General features: G+C 44.9%; 2 protein-coding genes across 3 annotated transcripts; both read left to right on the plus strand.

Moving 5' to 3' along the window:
* The first annotated feature begins 766 nt into the window (after positions 1 to 766).
* On the plus strand, positions 767 to 7,099 carry cyb5r2 (cytochrome b5 reductase 2). Its single transcript, XM_084017257.1, has 9 exons — positions 767 to 917; positions 2,455 to 2,589; positions 2,986 to 3,058; positions 3,389 to 3,495; positions 4,126 to 4,255; positions 4,773 to 4,856; positions 4,998 to 5,083; positions 5,162 to 5,261; positions 6,690 to 7,099. Exons 1-9 carry the CDS (start codon positions 885 to 887, stop codon positions 6,860 to 6,862), a joined length of 921 nt encoding a protein of 306 aa, XP_083873383.1. The 5' UTR covers positions 767 to 884; the 3' UTR covers positions 6,863 to 7,099.
* A 556-nt stretch (positions 7,100 to 7,655) lies between these two features.
* On the plus strand, positions 7,656 to 15,210 carry poglut3 (protein O-glucosyltransferase 3). 2 transcript variants are annotated; one of them, XM_084018137.1, is made up of 6 exons: positions 7,656 to 7,993; positions 10,312 to 10,509; positions 10,617 to 10,900; positions 11,597 to 11,801; positions 12,025 to 12,221; positions 13,242 to 15,210. In XM_084018137.1, exons 1-6 carry the CDS (start codon positions 7,729 to 7,731, stop codon positions 13,677 to 13,679), a joined length of 1,587 nt encoding a protein of 528 aa, XP_083874263.1. In that variant the 5' UTR covers positions 7,656 to 7,728; the 3' UTR covers positions 13,680 to 15,210. The 2 variants fall into 2 exon arrangements, with proteins under 2 accessions (XP_083874263.1, XP_083874264.1); XM_084018138.1 differs by having other exon boundaries at positions 7,656 to 7,957; positions 13,242 to 15,209.
* The last annotated feature ends 66 nt before the right edge of the window (positions 15,211 to 15,276 follow it).

Raw genomic sequence — 15,276 nt, forward strand, 5'->3', positions numbered from 1 at the left:
GCTCAGGGTGCCACTGTGCCCTTTGGGTTCATCAGAGCCACCCGTCGCTCCTCCTGACGGGTGTTGTCACCATGACGCCCAGCCCTGTGATAGTCTGGTTACCTGTCTTCACCCAGTGTCAGCTGGGATCGGCTCCAGTCCCCTGCGACCCTGAATACAGGATAAGCGGTTGATGATGGATGGTTGAATTTGCATATTGATGACGCTAAAGTAACGATTAGCAAAACACTTTAAGGGTGAGATCAAGTGGACATCTTCACTTTTTACAGTTTGACCTGTTTATATACAGTATATACATTTAGGGCATTTAGCAGATGCTTTTATCCAAAGCGACTTACATTAAGTACATTTGTTGGAAGAAAAGAAAGTGTAACAGTATATCTCTATTACAAGAACACGTTTCAAGCAGTTAACCCATAGCTGGTATACAACCGAGATAAGTGCTAAAATACAAAGTGCAAAATACTAAAGTCATTGCCAGTAGGCCTACATACAAACAAGCAATGAGTACGTTTTTTGGGGGAGGGGTATCATACAACATATGATGATTGTCTATAAAACTTTCACTCAAACATTGTTCAGTAATGTTGAAACTGTTTAACTTTCTGTTAAGTTCCAGACTTTTCTATCATGTTTTGTTCATTATCTGCTTCATGTTTTATGTTCTTAGATATGACTAGTTGTTAGTTATGTAATCTGTCTTTCTCTCCTCCCCTTCCAGTGGTGTGATCCCACATGTCTGCTCCTCACCATCCGCTCTAGTGTCATGGGGAGTTCTGCCTTCCTATTGGACCTTGTCTCACCTTTCCCCCAGCAGGAGGCCACGCCCCCTTCAGACAGACAGGCAGTGGAGGGCCCCTGACTGTGGACTCTGGTTTCTCTGCATGTTACATGTTGGAACTATGGATCAGAGCTGGGTGAGAATAAACTTTCACTTTTTAAATTATTCCATTTATTTATCTTCTTCCTGTGACGTTTCTGCTCTGTTCAATGTTTATATTTATAACTGTCGTCTTGTGTAACTCTAATTAATAATTGATAATGCAGATTCATGCGACACAGCATAATTGTATAAATATCCCCGCTTATCCTGGTGGTATGACATTTGGGCGAAGGCCCTGGACAGGTCGCCGGTCTACCATGGGACTAACAAACAACCATTCAAGCCCACATGCGTTAACTTTCCCATCCTGCATGCTTTGGACTGTGGGAGGAAGCCGGAGCACCCGGAGAGAACCTCCACTAACAAGGGGAGAACATGCAAACTCCACACCCTAGCTATGAGGCGACAGCCTTAACCACTAAACCACCCTGCAGCCCCCTATAATATAAATATGACTAATAGAAATAATAGTATGAGTGGGTGTCAAGCCGGCCCACAGCATGTCCAGGTGTAACCATGTAAACCTGTGAGGAGAGAAAGCACAAATACTGCCACTCTTCTCCCTCCACCAGCCTGTCTCCCTGCCACTCTTCTCCCTCCACCAGCCTGTCTCCCTGCCACTCTTCTCCCTCCACCAGCCTGTCTCCCTGCCACTCTTCTCCCTCCACCAACCTGTCTCCCTGCCACTCTACTCCCTCCACCAGCCTGTCTCCCTGCCACTCTACTCCCTCCACCAGCCTGTCTCCCTGCCACTCTTCTCCCTCCACCAGCCTGTCTCCCTGCCACTCTACTCCCTCCACCAGCCTGTCTCCCTGCCACTCTTCTCCCTCCACCAGCCTGTCTCCCTGCCACTCTTCTCCCTCCACCAGCCTGTCTCCCTGCCACTCTTCTCCCTCCACCAGCCTGTCTCCCTGCCATTCTTCTCCCTCCACCAGCCTGTCTCCCTGCCACTCTTCTCCCTCCACCAGCCTGTCTCCCTGCCACTCTTCTCCCTCCACCAGCCTGTCTCCCTGCCACTCTTCTCCCTCCACCAACCTTTCTCCCTGCCACTCTTCTCCCTCCACCAGCCTGTCTCCCTGCCACTCTCCTTGAAAACTGTGTACAAGCAATGAAAAACGTTAAAAGTTTGGTCCACAACTGCTGTGCAGACTGTAGTTAGAGTTTGTCACATGTGACCTCAGTTGTGCCCGCTGTCATTTAGCAGTCAGAAAAAACTGCAACAATCATTAATGGGACATGAATGATACAGAGGGAGAGGGAGAGGAGGAGATGGAACTCAGTGTAGCTTAACTAAGCGCTGATCCAAGGCAAGACTGAGCCAGCCCTAAATATAAACATTATCAAAGAGGAACGTCATAAAATCAGGGGCTCCCATTCAACTTCTGGAGACTAGGAACCAAGACTAACTCTGCATCCTGGGAGCACAGTTTTGCATTGGGGTTGTAGGGTATACTATACTCTTTAAGATAAGCATTAAGAACTTTAACAGCGATGGGGGAACAGAACTATGGGGAGCAGAACTAGAACCGGTGTTCATCTTCACAGGGTCCAATGAGGTCTTTGTCTTGCAGATGGTCCCGGTGCTGGTAGCTGTGTCTGTGGTGGTAGTGACTGTGCTGTACTTCCTCCTGGGACGAGAGAAGAAGCTTCCTGTCACTCTGCAGGATCCCACAGTCAAATATCCCCTTCAGCTTCTGGACAAACAGGTAGAACTCACCGCCAGTAACTCATGAATCATCCAGCATCAGTTTTCTTTGTTATTGCGGGCGGCTGTGAGGTAGAGCGCGTTGTCCAAAATCGGAAGATCGGTGGTTCAAATCCCGGCTCCTCCAGTCTACATGCCAAGGTGTCCTTGGGCAAGATACTGAATCTAAAACTACTCAAACTACTTTCTATGCATATAGTGAGAACATATATATTTTTAATGTTTTTAAGTTCACACGCCAAGTCGGTCATTAAGATTTCATATTTTAATTTCTATCTGAAGCTTTAGATCACCTCCACTTACAGTAAATGTGTATCAGATGTAGTGTATGAAGACCAGATTAATCTTCCAAGCTGTGATGATAATTCTTTGTTTTTGTATTTGTAACCTTGAACAGGAAATCAGCCATGACACAAAGAAGTTTCGGTTTGGCCTTCCCTCTGCAGCTCATGTCCTTGGACTGCCAGTAGGTATGCAAACAGCCTTTTTTCCTCTCTTTGGGTCGACTAGGGAGACGAGGACTAGGACTAGGATTTCCTGCTTTCAGATGTTGGGGAGAAGTCATATCTGACTTTGAACAGTAAATGAGAATGAAAGATGAGATCTCTTCTATGTTTGACTGACCACATCAAAGGATCCTTGGAGATATCTAGAGAAATAAAGTCACTCTTTACAGAAAAATCATATTCTGGTGTATTCTACATGTATGACAAAGTGTAATAAAGTAGTTTGGAGGTAGAAATGTGGATATAAGATCTTGACTAGAGTCCTCATGTCCCCCCTCTGTCCTCTTTCACCAGGTCAACATGTGTACCTGTCAGCCAAGGTGAATGGCAGTCTAGTGGTCCGAGCCTACACTCCGGTCTCTAGTGACGAGGACCAGGGACACGTGGACCTTGTGGTCAAGGTGATGGACATTAAGACAACACATGTTGGCCCACAGGTCACCTGCAGGTTTCAGGGTTATTTGGCCTGTTGAGTACCAGCTCTGTTAAATCACAGTCTCCCGGCAGCTCGTCAAATAGTCAGAGATCATACCTATCTTTACATTTTATTCATGTCTCTCAGCACTAAAATAATATCACTGGAAAGTCAATCAGGATACTTTTTGTGGTGAACACACAAATCAAAGCATCCATGTGACGATGCAACATCCAGAGCTACTGACGTAGTAAGTAATTAATTAAGACTACTAATGACATTATAAAAACGTTGTGCAGACACCAACAATACTTGAGTTTGAAAGTCTTGTGGAACCATTTGAACACGAATCAGTAGATTATAATCTTCTCATGACTATTTAATTGCTGCTGTGAGACTGTGAACCCGTTTTATGAGGTTTATGAGTCATGAATAACTTCACTGATGCTTTACACACATGTGGACCAGATGTTCTGCAGCTGTTTACAACTGAAGAATTAAATAGCTCATCAATAGTTTAAAAAAAAGCTAATATTGTGGAGCATTTAGCAGCTGGAGACCAGCTGGTGCTATCAGGCGATTTTTACTGCAAAGATGAGTCCTATTTGTGACCCAGGTGTACTACAAGAACTGCCACCCCTCCTTCCCAGAGGGGGGGAAGATGTCTCAGTACCTGGACAACATGGCTGTTGGAAACACCATCGACTTCCGAGGCCCCAGTGGACTGCTCCAGTATCATGGCCATGGTAGGTCCCAGTGGACTTTTTCAGTATCATGGACACGGTAGGTCCCAGTGGACTGCTCCAGTATCATGGACACGGTAGGTCCCAGTGGACTGCTCCAGTATCATGGACACGGTAGGTCCCAGTGGACTGCTAAAGTATCATGGCCACGGTAGGTCCCAATGGACTGCTCCGGTATCATGGACACGGTAGGTCCCAGTGGACTGCTAAAGTATCATGGCCACGGTAGGTCCCAATGGACTGCTCCGGTATCATGGCCACGGTAGGTCCCAGTGGACTGTTCCGGTATCATGGCCACGGTAGGTCCCAGTGGACTGCTCCGGTATCATGGCCACGGTAGGCCCCAGTGGACTGCTCCGGTATCATGGCCACGGTAGGCCCCAGTGGACTGCTCCGGTATCATGGCCACGGTAGGTCCCAGTGGACTGCTCCGGTATCATGGCCACGGTGTGTGGAAGTATAAAACACGATGTCTCAGATCGTCAATGTCACATACTAACACCAAAACTCTCCTGGTCAGGTGACTTCTCCATCCGACCAGACAAGAAGTCGGAGCCCAAAGTTCGTAACTTCAAGCATATCGGGATGATCGCTGGAGGAACAGGTTCATTGTTTTTGTAAATTCTGAATGAGGCTCAGCAGGATCAGGTCTCTCTGAAAGAAACTGTTTGTTTGTTGAACATACATCTCTGATGGTTTCTAACTTTCTGTCTCACTCTTTACTTTCAATGTCTTCTCTCATCAGGCATCACTCCGATGCTGCAGTTGATCCGCAGCATCACTGCCGACCCCACTGACATCACCACGTGTTCCCTCATATTCGCCAACCAGGTGGGATCTGTGTGCTGCTGTTGTCAACTTTATTACTGTTCATGAATGAGACATGCATGTCTTCCTTCTTCCTGTCAGACGGAGAAGGACATCCTCCTGAGGGAAGAACTGGAGGAGGTGAAGAGGAGCCACCCTGGTAGGGTGAAGATCTGGTTCACACTGGACAGACCCCCACAGGGTAAGACAGCAGGTCTTCAACTACGACCAGGTCTGACCTCCAACGCTTTGAATTATTTGATAGAAAGTCATCATCACGTGTCAGTGGCAGCGTGACAACATACGCATCAGAGTCTTTTCAAAATAAACTTCCGTCTTCACAGGGAGTCCGGTTTAGGCAAAAACCCCACAGTTAGGTTTTGGAAACAAGCTGGTGGATGTTAACTGACTAACGAATTACGTGGCAAAATGTCAACGTTTAGTTTTAGTTTTGGCAGGGGACCATAACAGCGGTCTCCAGAGGCCTGTACTACGAAGCAGGATTTGGGGTTAACGATGTAACTTCAGGGTTAACTCTGGGTTTTCAGTCCTACGAAGGTGCTTCACTTCTTGCCAGGGTACATCGCCATGGTAACTTATGCTGCAGAGCTAACCTGCTCCGGAGCTGAGTGGTGTAGTGGCAGTTGATGAGGTGGGTGTACTGCTAGGTAGATGGGTAGGTTACAAAGGAGGAAGTGGGTATACTCTCCTATTCCAATGGCTTTCTGGCTGATAGGTGGGTCCACTGTAACCTGCCAGAAAAATAGGTGGGTATACCCCATATACCTGTGTATACCCTCCACTACACCAATGGGTTATGTTCCAGATAAGAGATCAATGTGTATAAAAGCACCACCTACTGACTTATCAGCTCTCTTGGAAGATCCCGTGGAGCTCGATGCGTGGATGGTGAGAGGGTCTCTTAGGAGAGCTCGAGTGTTCAGAGACCGGCAAAACCCTGACAATTTTTTATATGAGATACAGATTCTCATCGGATGACTTATCTGTTAGCTCCTCGAGCCATTTGTTGCCAGAGCGACAAGTCGGAGTCGAGCGCTTACAGTGTGCCACAGACTGTATGCATTGCACTGTGTTACTTTGCCACGGGTACTTTAATGTATGCTGTGGGTGATGCATGAGAACCTGAGCAAAAACACGGTCTGCAATGCAATTCGCGCTCTGGCAGAGGTGCTGGCTAAGTTATGACTTTAAGCCTACTTACCACTTTGAATTATGTTTTTATATTTATTTTTCATATTCTCCCAAGTCCGTTTTACACTGCTGGGATTGCAGCTGAAAGAATGACGCTACCAATGCTAGCTATGTTAGCTACTAATATGCTATGTTAGCTTCATAGTTTCAGGGAGGAACAGCTGTGATTATATCAGCAGCAGTTTTTGGTGAATACTAACAATAACAATAATACATTTAGGTCATTTACATTTAATACATTTACATTTTTACATAATAAGTTCCTCCACCATTGGGCATCTGGGGATCACAAGGATTCAAATGTTTCCTATTTGAAGCTGTGAAGCTTCTCGATAATTATGGCTTTTAGAATGATGTGTTTTTATTCTGAATGTATTAAAATGTTGAGCTGCAAATTCAAATCCCTCTTGTCCTCCAGATTGGAGCTACAGTTCAGGGTTTGTGACGGGAGACATGATCGGGGACCACCTCCCTGCTCCGTCCTCTGAGGTCCTGTTGGTCCTCTGTGGTCCTCCACTGATGATCCAGAAGGCCTGCCTCCCAAATCTGGAGAAGCTTGGACACAGAACAGAAAATATCTTTGCATACTAGTGTTATTCTGTTAATGGTCTCATGGTGGACCAATCCGAGGCTGCACCATGACATGGGATTGCATACTGGTATCAGATCCCCAGTATACGGTCTCACGATGGACCAGTCTGAGGCTGCACCATGCCACCGGACCGCATACTGGTATCAGATCACCAATAACATCACTGGAATGAACAAGATTTAATGTGATCTCTTTAAAATGAAAAAATGTGAATTCATGTGAAATAAAGATGTAAAAGTTGAACCCTTTATTCTCCAGTCGGATTCTGATATGTTCAAGGTGAAGATAAAGGAACCCCAATGAAAGTTAAATACTACTACTTAAATGTACTAAGTATACTTGAAGTTGTTCCATTTTAGCACATAAAGGTACAATAAATACACATTCTACTATTTAAATTAAACCGAAAAAACACTAAGTACATAATGAGTTGTTATTAAATACTAAAGTCCAAGTTAACTGATCATTTTAAGTTAAATATACTCCGTTTATTTATTTGAATTCTCCACACTTTTAATGTGAAATATCAGAATCCCAGTATGAAGTATACATAATTATAGTCCAACAACAGAGACACATGTGGAAGCTTTATGTTCATATAACATATTGTTAGTTAGGTTATTTAATGTAGAACACGCTTAGAGTTAGTACTTAATAACACATGGAGAAATCCTCAAAAGTGGTCCAGGATTAACAGATTAATAATTAACATGAATAATGATAAAACACCATCTTCCATTTATTTATGATATTTCCGACACTCCTGAAGGCATCGGCGGGGAGGGGGCGTGTCTGTGCAACAACATGTCGGCGTAGAGTTTTTAGTAACTTTCCGGTGACTCTCGAGATCTCTAACAACGGGACCATGTTGTTCGGTCGCAGCGCGGACTCGTTTCACGGTGCTCCGGTTTGTTCCGTCACCGTGTTAGTCGCGTTCATCAGCGTCACTTTCCCGGTTTGTGGCTGTGAAGGAGTCGCCTCGGAGAGATGTCTGGTCTGGGGTCCGGGGCTGAACCCCGACGCGGTCGTACCGGTCCGGTACTTCTTCATTCAGGCGGTCGGGTCGGACGGAGAGAACCGAACTTTGTCTCCAGGTAAACGGAAATACGAGAACCGGACTCTGTCTCTAGGTAAACGGGGGGGAACGCAGACACGCGTCCCGGTAAAACGAGCATCACTTGAACGCAGCAGCGGCGGCTCCGATGGCTAGGCGGCTAAGCTACTAAACTAGCTCGGTTCCTCGCGCATCATTTTTAGAGCAAACGGACCCGTTATTTTCTTAAACCATCAAAGATGGAGATGGCAGTCAATGGGTTGCGGTCGGAGACACAACAATCACAACGACAGTCTTAAAACAGACCTGAGATCAGTGGAAGAGGTCTCTGTGGGTCAGCTATAGTGTTCTGTAGACAGACCGGGGTTTAAAAACAGCCCTGAGATCAGCGGAGGAGAAACAAACGTCTACTTAATGTATAATATATTAGTTATATCATCATCAGTTAACTTAAGTTTACTATGTAAGGCATGAGTCTCATTCTGTTCTAAATGTTTAGTTTAGTTAAAATAGTAGAAAGGTGTATTTAGTGAAGTTTTATGAGCTAACATGGAACAACCTCAAGTATACTGGCAGAGTGTACTATTATACATGTTGATTCAGTTTAAGTTTGCTTTATTTGTCTTCCGAGTATATACAAATATATTGAGTGTCTAGCTTATAAATATTCAATATATCATTAATATATTACTGTTTTATTAAAACTTTGCTCAATTATACTTCTGGCTTATACTAATTAATAATTATTTTTTATAATGTGAGTTAAAAAACAATATTTAAACAAAACTAAACTAAACAACGTTGAGATGAATACACTTTAGTAATTACCGGTACACGTAAATATACCTGAAGTACACTGATGTATTTATTCATCACACAAAGGACCATTAGATCAGGCCTACAGAGGGATCAGTGGCCTGCACTACAAAGCAGGATTTGGGTTAGCGAGGTAACTTCAGGGTTAACTCTGGTTTTTCAGACCTACGATGGTGGTTCACTTCTTACTGGGTTACATTGCCATGGTAACTGATGCTGCAGAGCTAACCTGCTCCAGAGTAGGTTATGTTCCAGATAAGAGATCAACGTGTATAAAAGCACCGTCTACTGAACAATCAGCTCTCTTGGAAAATTGCATCAGCATTTGTAAAGATCCCATGGAGCTCAGTGTGTGGATCATTATTTGTGTCAGCTCCTCAAGCCATATGTTGCCGGGGCAACACATCAGAGTCGAGCGCTTACTTTGCTGCAGACTGTATGCATTGCACTGCGTTACTTTGCCATGGGTACATTTATGTATGCTGGGGGTGATGCAGAGAACCTGAGCAAAAACATGGTCTGCAATGCAATTCATCAGGTGGCACGCGCTCTGGCAGAGGTGCTGGCTAAGTTATCACAGTAAGCCTACATACCACTTTGAATTATGTTTTTATATTTATTTTTTATTTGCTCACATCTGTTTTACAGTGCTGGGATTGCAGCTGAAAGAATGAGGCTGATATTGCCATACACCACACCATAAGAATACATCTAAGTAACGCATTAATTCATTCTTTTTGAGAGAGGATAGCGTGAAAACGGCCACCAGGCGGATTCAAACCCCCGGACTGCAGTGAGGACTGTAGCCTCCGTACATGGGTGTCAACTCTACCACTAAGCTATAACCCAAAACGTATTAACTCAATGGAATTCACAAATGTAATTATAGTCAGATCTACTCGTGCCCTTATGATGGAGCAGTGATATTATAAGACTACGCATTCACACAGTCGGCCAGTTTTTGCCAGCTGTTCTTCCTGCATTTGGCAGATGAAATTGTTGCTTTTCCCTGTATTTTATGTTTAACTTCTTTGTATTTCTGTAAGATTATGGTTTGATCCTCGTACGTGAAATATGCCGCTCTGCTGCCTGTAGACTGATCCATGTTTGCGATTGGGCAAATGCTGCAAACCCCGCCTCTTTTATGTGCACGCGCTCATAGCTAGATTGGGAAACCCTGCTTTTACTTACCGAGTTGATAACCAGCGTTGTGTGACCGCTTATCTTTATTACCTTTGTTAGGGTTTGTGAAGCCAGATGGTATGGGTATGTTGAACTTGCTGGCCTCAGGCCTACAGAGGGTCTATATAAACTCTCTATAATAATATATTTTATCACCTATTTAACATATATGCTGAAAACTTTACAAAAAATCAATTTCTTTGTATTTTAATTTGTGTTTTTTCTTTCTGGAAATGAAAATGTGTTGCCTGTTTACAGCTGAAACCAACCAGTAATATGATGACATCATCCATCTACTTGAAAGTTAAAGTAGAGATGATGACATCATGTCATCAGCGTCACCAAACAAAAGACGGATCTCTAAATTACCTTTAATCTCTTCCTTGTGTTGTTCAGGCAAAGACACATTCAAAGTGAAGATCAGTCCAGTGGACAAGACGGAGCATATCCGGATCCACCTCCCCCCTCCTTTGGACCGGGGTGACGGGTCCTTCCTGGTCAGGTACCGGCTCTACGGCTCCGTGCTGAGGGGCCTGAAGGTGGAGGTCCTCTACCAGGGTGCTGCTGTGGCCCAGTCCCCCTACACTGTCCCAGGTCTGTGTGCCTCCGTGTGTGTGTGTGTGTGTGTGTGTGTGTGTGTGTGTGTGTGTGTGTGTGTTTATATATTCCATCTCCGTCACCGTGTCCTGTTTCCTGCTCAGGTCCAGTCTACCATGAGTACTGTGACTGTCCAAAGGCGGACCCCTCGGCCTGGCAGACCACCATGCAGTGTCCCAATGACGAACCTCAGATCTCGGCCGACTTTCAAGCCTTTCCAATCGTTGACCTGCAGCATCTAAGACAGGAAGTGCCTCTCAGATTCGTCAACAGAGGAGGCCTCATCCACTACGCCATTATTAACAACCAGCTGTACCGTAGCACGCTAGGGAAGTACACCGACTTCAAGATGTTCTCTGATGAGATGCTGCTGTCTCTCACCAGGAAGGTGAGCTTCTAGCGACTAGCTTCTAGGTTCTATTTTCTATCTTCTAGTGTCTTGCTTCTATGTTCTAGCTTCTATTTTCTATGTGCTAGCTTCTAGCATCTATTTTCAATGTTCTAGCGTATAGGTTCTAGCTTCTATCCTGTAGGTTCTAGGTTCTAGCTTCTATCTTGTATGTTCTACCTTCTAGCTTCTTTCTTGTATGTTCTAGCTTCTATCTTCTATCTTGCAGGTTCTAGCTTGTAGGTTCTAGCTTCTAGCTTATATCTAGTAGGTTCTAGGTTCTATCTTGTAGGTTCTAGCTTTTAGGTTCTAGCTTTTAGATTCTAGCTTATATCTAGTAGGTTCTAGGTTCTATCTTGCAGATTCTAGCTTCTTGGATCTCGCTTCTATCTTGTAAGTTCTAGCTTCTAGGTTCTAGCTTCTATCTTGTAGGTTCTAGCTTATAGTATCTAGCTTCTATCTTGTAGGTTCTAGGTTCTGGCTTCTATCTTGTAGATTCTAGCTTCTTGGATCTCGCTTCTATCTTGTAAGTTCTAGCTTCTAGTTTCTATCTTCTGTCTGGTAGGTTCTAGGTTCTGGGTTCTGGCTTCTAAATTCTGGGTTCTAGGTTCTTGAGGGGTTAAAGGGTCAAGGTCAAGTACTGCAGGGGTCCACATAGGGGTGCTGACCTCTCTCTCCTGGACTTTTCATGTGAAGGTCAGGGTTCCTGATGTGGAGTTCTACATCAACGTTGGGGACTGGCCTCTAGAGACCAGGAGGACGGATCCTGTCCCCGTCTTCTCCTGGTGTGGCTCTGAGGACACTCGGGACATCGTCCTCCCCACCTACGAGGTCACACACTCCACCCTGGAGACCATGAGGGGGGTCACCAATGACCTGCTGTCTGTCCAGGGACACACAGGTAACACACACACACACACACACACACACACACACACACACAGACACACACAGACACGCACTCTGTGAGGTCTCATATGTTAAACATTATATCGATAAGACGATCATCACGAACACGTTATTGACCAATAATCAAATCAAGGGGCGGGACTTTACCAAAGATCAGTTTGTTATTAAACACTTTGGACTTGATATCTGGGTTAACCCTGGACCACTTCCTCCAGGGCCTCCGTGGAACAACAAGACGGGTCGGGCATTCTTCCGCGGCCGCGACAGTCGAGAGGAGCGTCTCCATCTGGTCTCGCTGTCTAAGGAAAACCCTGACCTGCTGGACGCCGGCATCACTGGATGGTTCTTCTTCAGAGACCGCGAGAAACAAGTCGGCAAAGCGCCGCTGGTCGGGTTCTTTGACTTCTTCAAGGTAAGGAACCAAACCTGCAACTCGAAGTCTTTTTGAAACACGCTACAGACCTATTACAGACTGGTGGGCCCTCTCTTCAGATTCGGGGTGTAAACAGAACTGGACCAGTTATTTTTATAATAAAAATGCAGCTCTGCGCTCTGTCCAAAATCCACTGGCCGCCGTCGGTCGGCCCTTGGCCCGCGCTGGCCGCCGCCACCGGTTGGTCCACGCTGGTAAACAAGGTAAAGCCATGCGTGTGTCCTATTACGACGTGATGACTTATAGAGGCATTAGGTCTCGGAGCAGTGAGTGCAAACCGGTGGGGGACTGGGGAGGGGGGACAGATCAGTGGGAGTGGCCTGTGGAGCTGAGCATTGTGGGAGTTGTTGTCTTCCATCCACATGTGCCAAAAAGACACTGTCTGCCATTTCTCAGTCAAGAAGGCACCAAATTCAAAATTTATTTTGCATTTCGACTACATATATGACCCACTTTCAAGAAGAACATTTCCTGCCCCTAAATAAATTTTCCTGTCCCTGAAAAACACTTCATGTCCCTGAATAACACTTCCTGCCCCTAAATACTACTAGTAGCCACTCATGTCATCTTTGTTTCATCATCATTCAGCTCATTATGAGCAGAGAAACCAGGATGAAGGTTCTAAGTTTGTCTGGGACCACATGAAACATGATTCACTGTTTTCAAATATTCTCTGATATGATGATGTCATCAAAATCTGCTTAAACATCTTAAAATGCAGGGAAACCTTCTGGAAACACGTTGGTTTTTGTTCAGAAACAAATATTTAACTGCGGTCGACAAACCTGCCAGGTGTCGTCACCATGATGATATCCACGTCTGACATCTGGTCTCCCTCCTCTACCATGGTAGCGAGGCAGACTGTAGAGTCCTCTTAACTGTACACCTTTGTCCCCATGATGGAAGTTAGTGTTTTCAAGGCAATCAGCATTGAATCCTTGAAGTTCCCGTTCACACATAGATAAACATAACAATTTAAGTATCTTCCTCTCCTTTCAGTTCAAGTACCAGGTGAACGTGGACGGGACCGTGGCGGCATACCGCTTCCCCTACCTGATGCTTGGGGACAGTCTGGTCCTGAAGCAGGACTCGCCATATTACGAGTATTTCTACAGCCGCCTTAAAGCTGGAACCCACTACGTCCCTGTGAAGAGGAACCTGTCGGACCTGTTGGAGAAAATCCACTGGGCCCAAGAGAACGACGCCACAGCCCAGGAGATAGCCAGAGCCGGCCAGGTGGCGGTCCGGGAGCTGCTGCAGCCCAGCAGGCTATACTGTTACTACTACAAAGTGATGCTCACGTACGCGGAGCGGCAGACGGGTCGGCCAACACGCCATGCAGACATGGAGGCGGTGCCTCAGCCCGACGACCACACTGCCGCCTGCACATGTGAGCGTGAGACTTACGAAGGAACCAGGCCGAAGAATGAGCTATGATAGAGTCAGGCTTAACTATCTTCATGGTTTCTATCAAAAGTTCCTCAGGAAACCAGGAATGTTCCGGATCCTCACAAGGAGACGTTAATCGCACAGTTTTACAACTATTATTGTCTTATTTTGAAAGTCCAGGACCTTTTAGGGAGGATTTAAAGGGCCAGTGTGCAGGACCCGTGAAGTGACTTAAGCATTCTTTCTTGATTTTGATTTTGATTGCATGGAAGTCTATGTAGACCGCAACCAGGTTTCATCCATCATGGTTGAAATAACCATGACTGCTGCTGGGAAACCAGATGCCTTCCTGTCTGATTTCATGACATCATTTAGAGGTGGATCCACTGGATATAGCAAGACCCACGTTAGCTGGTTTACCACAGCTGGAGGAACCCAGAATAAACTATTAAGCTGTGACTTAATATCAATAACCAGATGAAAAGGATGCTAAAATTACTCCATATTGACGGTGATCAGTAAAAACTCTGAAGTATTTTTGGCTCCCCCCAGAACAGATGAACCAAAACCACTGTAGTCTCTAGTCTGGACCGAGGAGATGTTACCTGCAGGCCACCGTAGTTCTCGACATGACGCCGCCAGCTGCCGCATGACTCCTACAGCAGTGCTGTTGTGGCGAGGATGGTGTCTGGGCGAGGACAGTGTCTGAACGGGGACGCGGTCTGACGCCATCACCACGGTTTACACTCGATCCTGCATGCTGGCCCTTTAACAGCTGTCCTCGAGGCTGCTGGGAAGTTTCTGGAGGTTTTAAATACTGTTGTTGTTTTTGTAGCTTCTGGTTAATAATCCATTTTTTTTAAAATACATCTTAAATAAAATGTTATTTTTTTCACATAAACATTATTTTGTGGGATCCTCTCTCCAGCCAATCAGAGGCTAACCACACACACACACACACACACAAATACACAACCGGTCCAGTAGATGTCGTCCTTGTCATGTTTTTTAAGAGATACATTAACAATAAGAAGATTAATCACAGACTGACGTCTTCTAATCAGGCATTTGGAGGGAATATTATAATAATTTTATGAAATCTTTTGTACTTTCACAATTTGTTATTTTTTTTTAAATTTCTGATTCCTGACTGAGCTGCTTTTCAGATGAAGTCTGTGAGGCGTGACCTGGCCCCTTGAAGACCCCCCACCCTGTACCCCTAAAACCCCTAACCCCTAAAGACCCCTAACCCTGTTCCCCCAAAGACCCCCCAACCCCAATAATGTTACACACAATTGGAAAACAAGTTTCATTTGTTTTAATATTTAAATGATAATATGTGACTATAAGAGATTTACAATATTTTGAGATTCATACAATCATCTAAAACTTAAAACACATTTATTTTACTTGTGAATAATGTTTGAAGTGATAGAAAGCAAATATTCATAACTGTACCTTTGTGACCCCACTGTTACTATGGCAACAGCATTCAAACAACATTAAAGAAAACAAAAGATTTTATGAATAATCTGCATCATTGGAGATAATCTGTGTTTGTTTCTGCTGCCGTCAGAACGTTGTCCTTCATTCAGAGAAATAAGAAAACTCTCTTCTGGTCAAAAGTCTTCAAACTAACAGTAAA

Source organism: Eutrigla gurnardus (genome assembly GCF_963514095.1).
Source record: "Eutrigla gurnardus genome assembly, chromosome: 9".
NCBI classification, from domain to species: Eukaryota; Metazoa; Chordata; class Actinopteri; order Perciformes; family Triglidae; genus Eutrigla; species Eutrigla gurnardus.

Coding starts and splice junctions, on each gene's coding strand:
- cyb5r2 (XM_084017257.1), top strand. CDS start 885: ATGTTACATGTTGGAACTATGGATCAGAGCTGG. Junction 2,590..2,985: donor TTCAGCTTCTGGACAAACAG/GTAGAACTCACC, acceptor AACCTTGAACAG/GAAATCAGCCATGACACAAA. Junction 3,496..4,125: donor ACGTGGACCTTGTGGTCAAG/GTGATGGACATT, acceptor TTTGTGACCCAG/GTGTACTACAAGAACTGCCA.
- poglut3 (XM_084018137.1), top strand. CDS start 7,729: ATGTTGTTCGGTCGCAGCGCGGACTCGTTTCACGGTGCTCCGGTTTGT. Junction 7,994..10,311: donor GAACCGGACTCTGTCTCTAG/GTAAACGGGGGG, acceptor TGTGTTGTTCAG/GCAAAGACACATTCAAAGTG. Junction 10,510..10,616: donor GTCCCCCTACACTGTCCCAG/GTCTGTGTGCCT, acceptor TTTCCTGCTCAG/GTCCAGTCTACCATGAGTAC.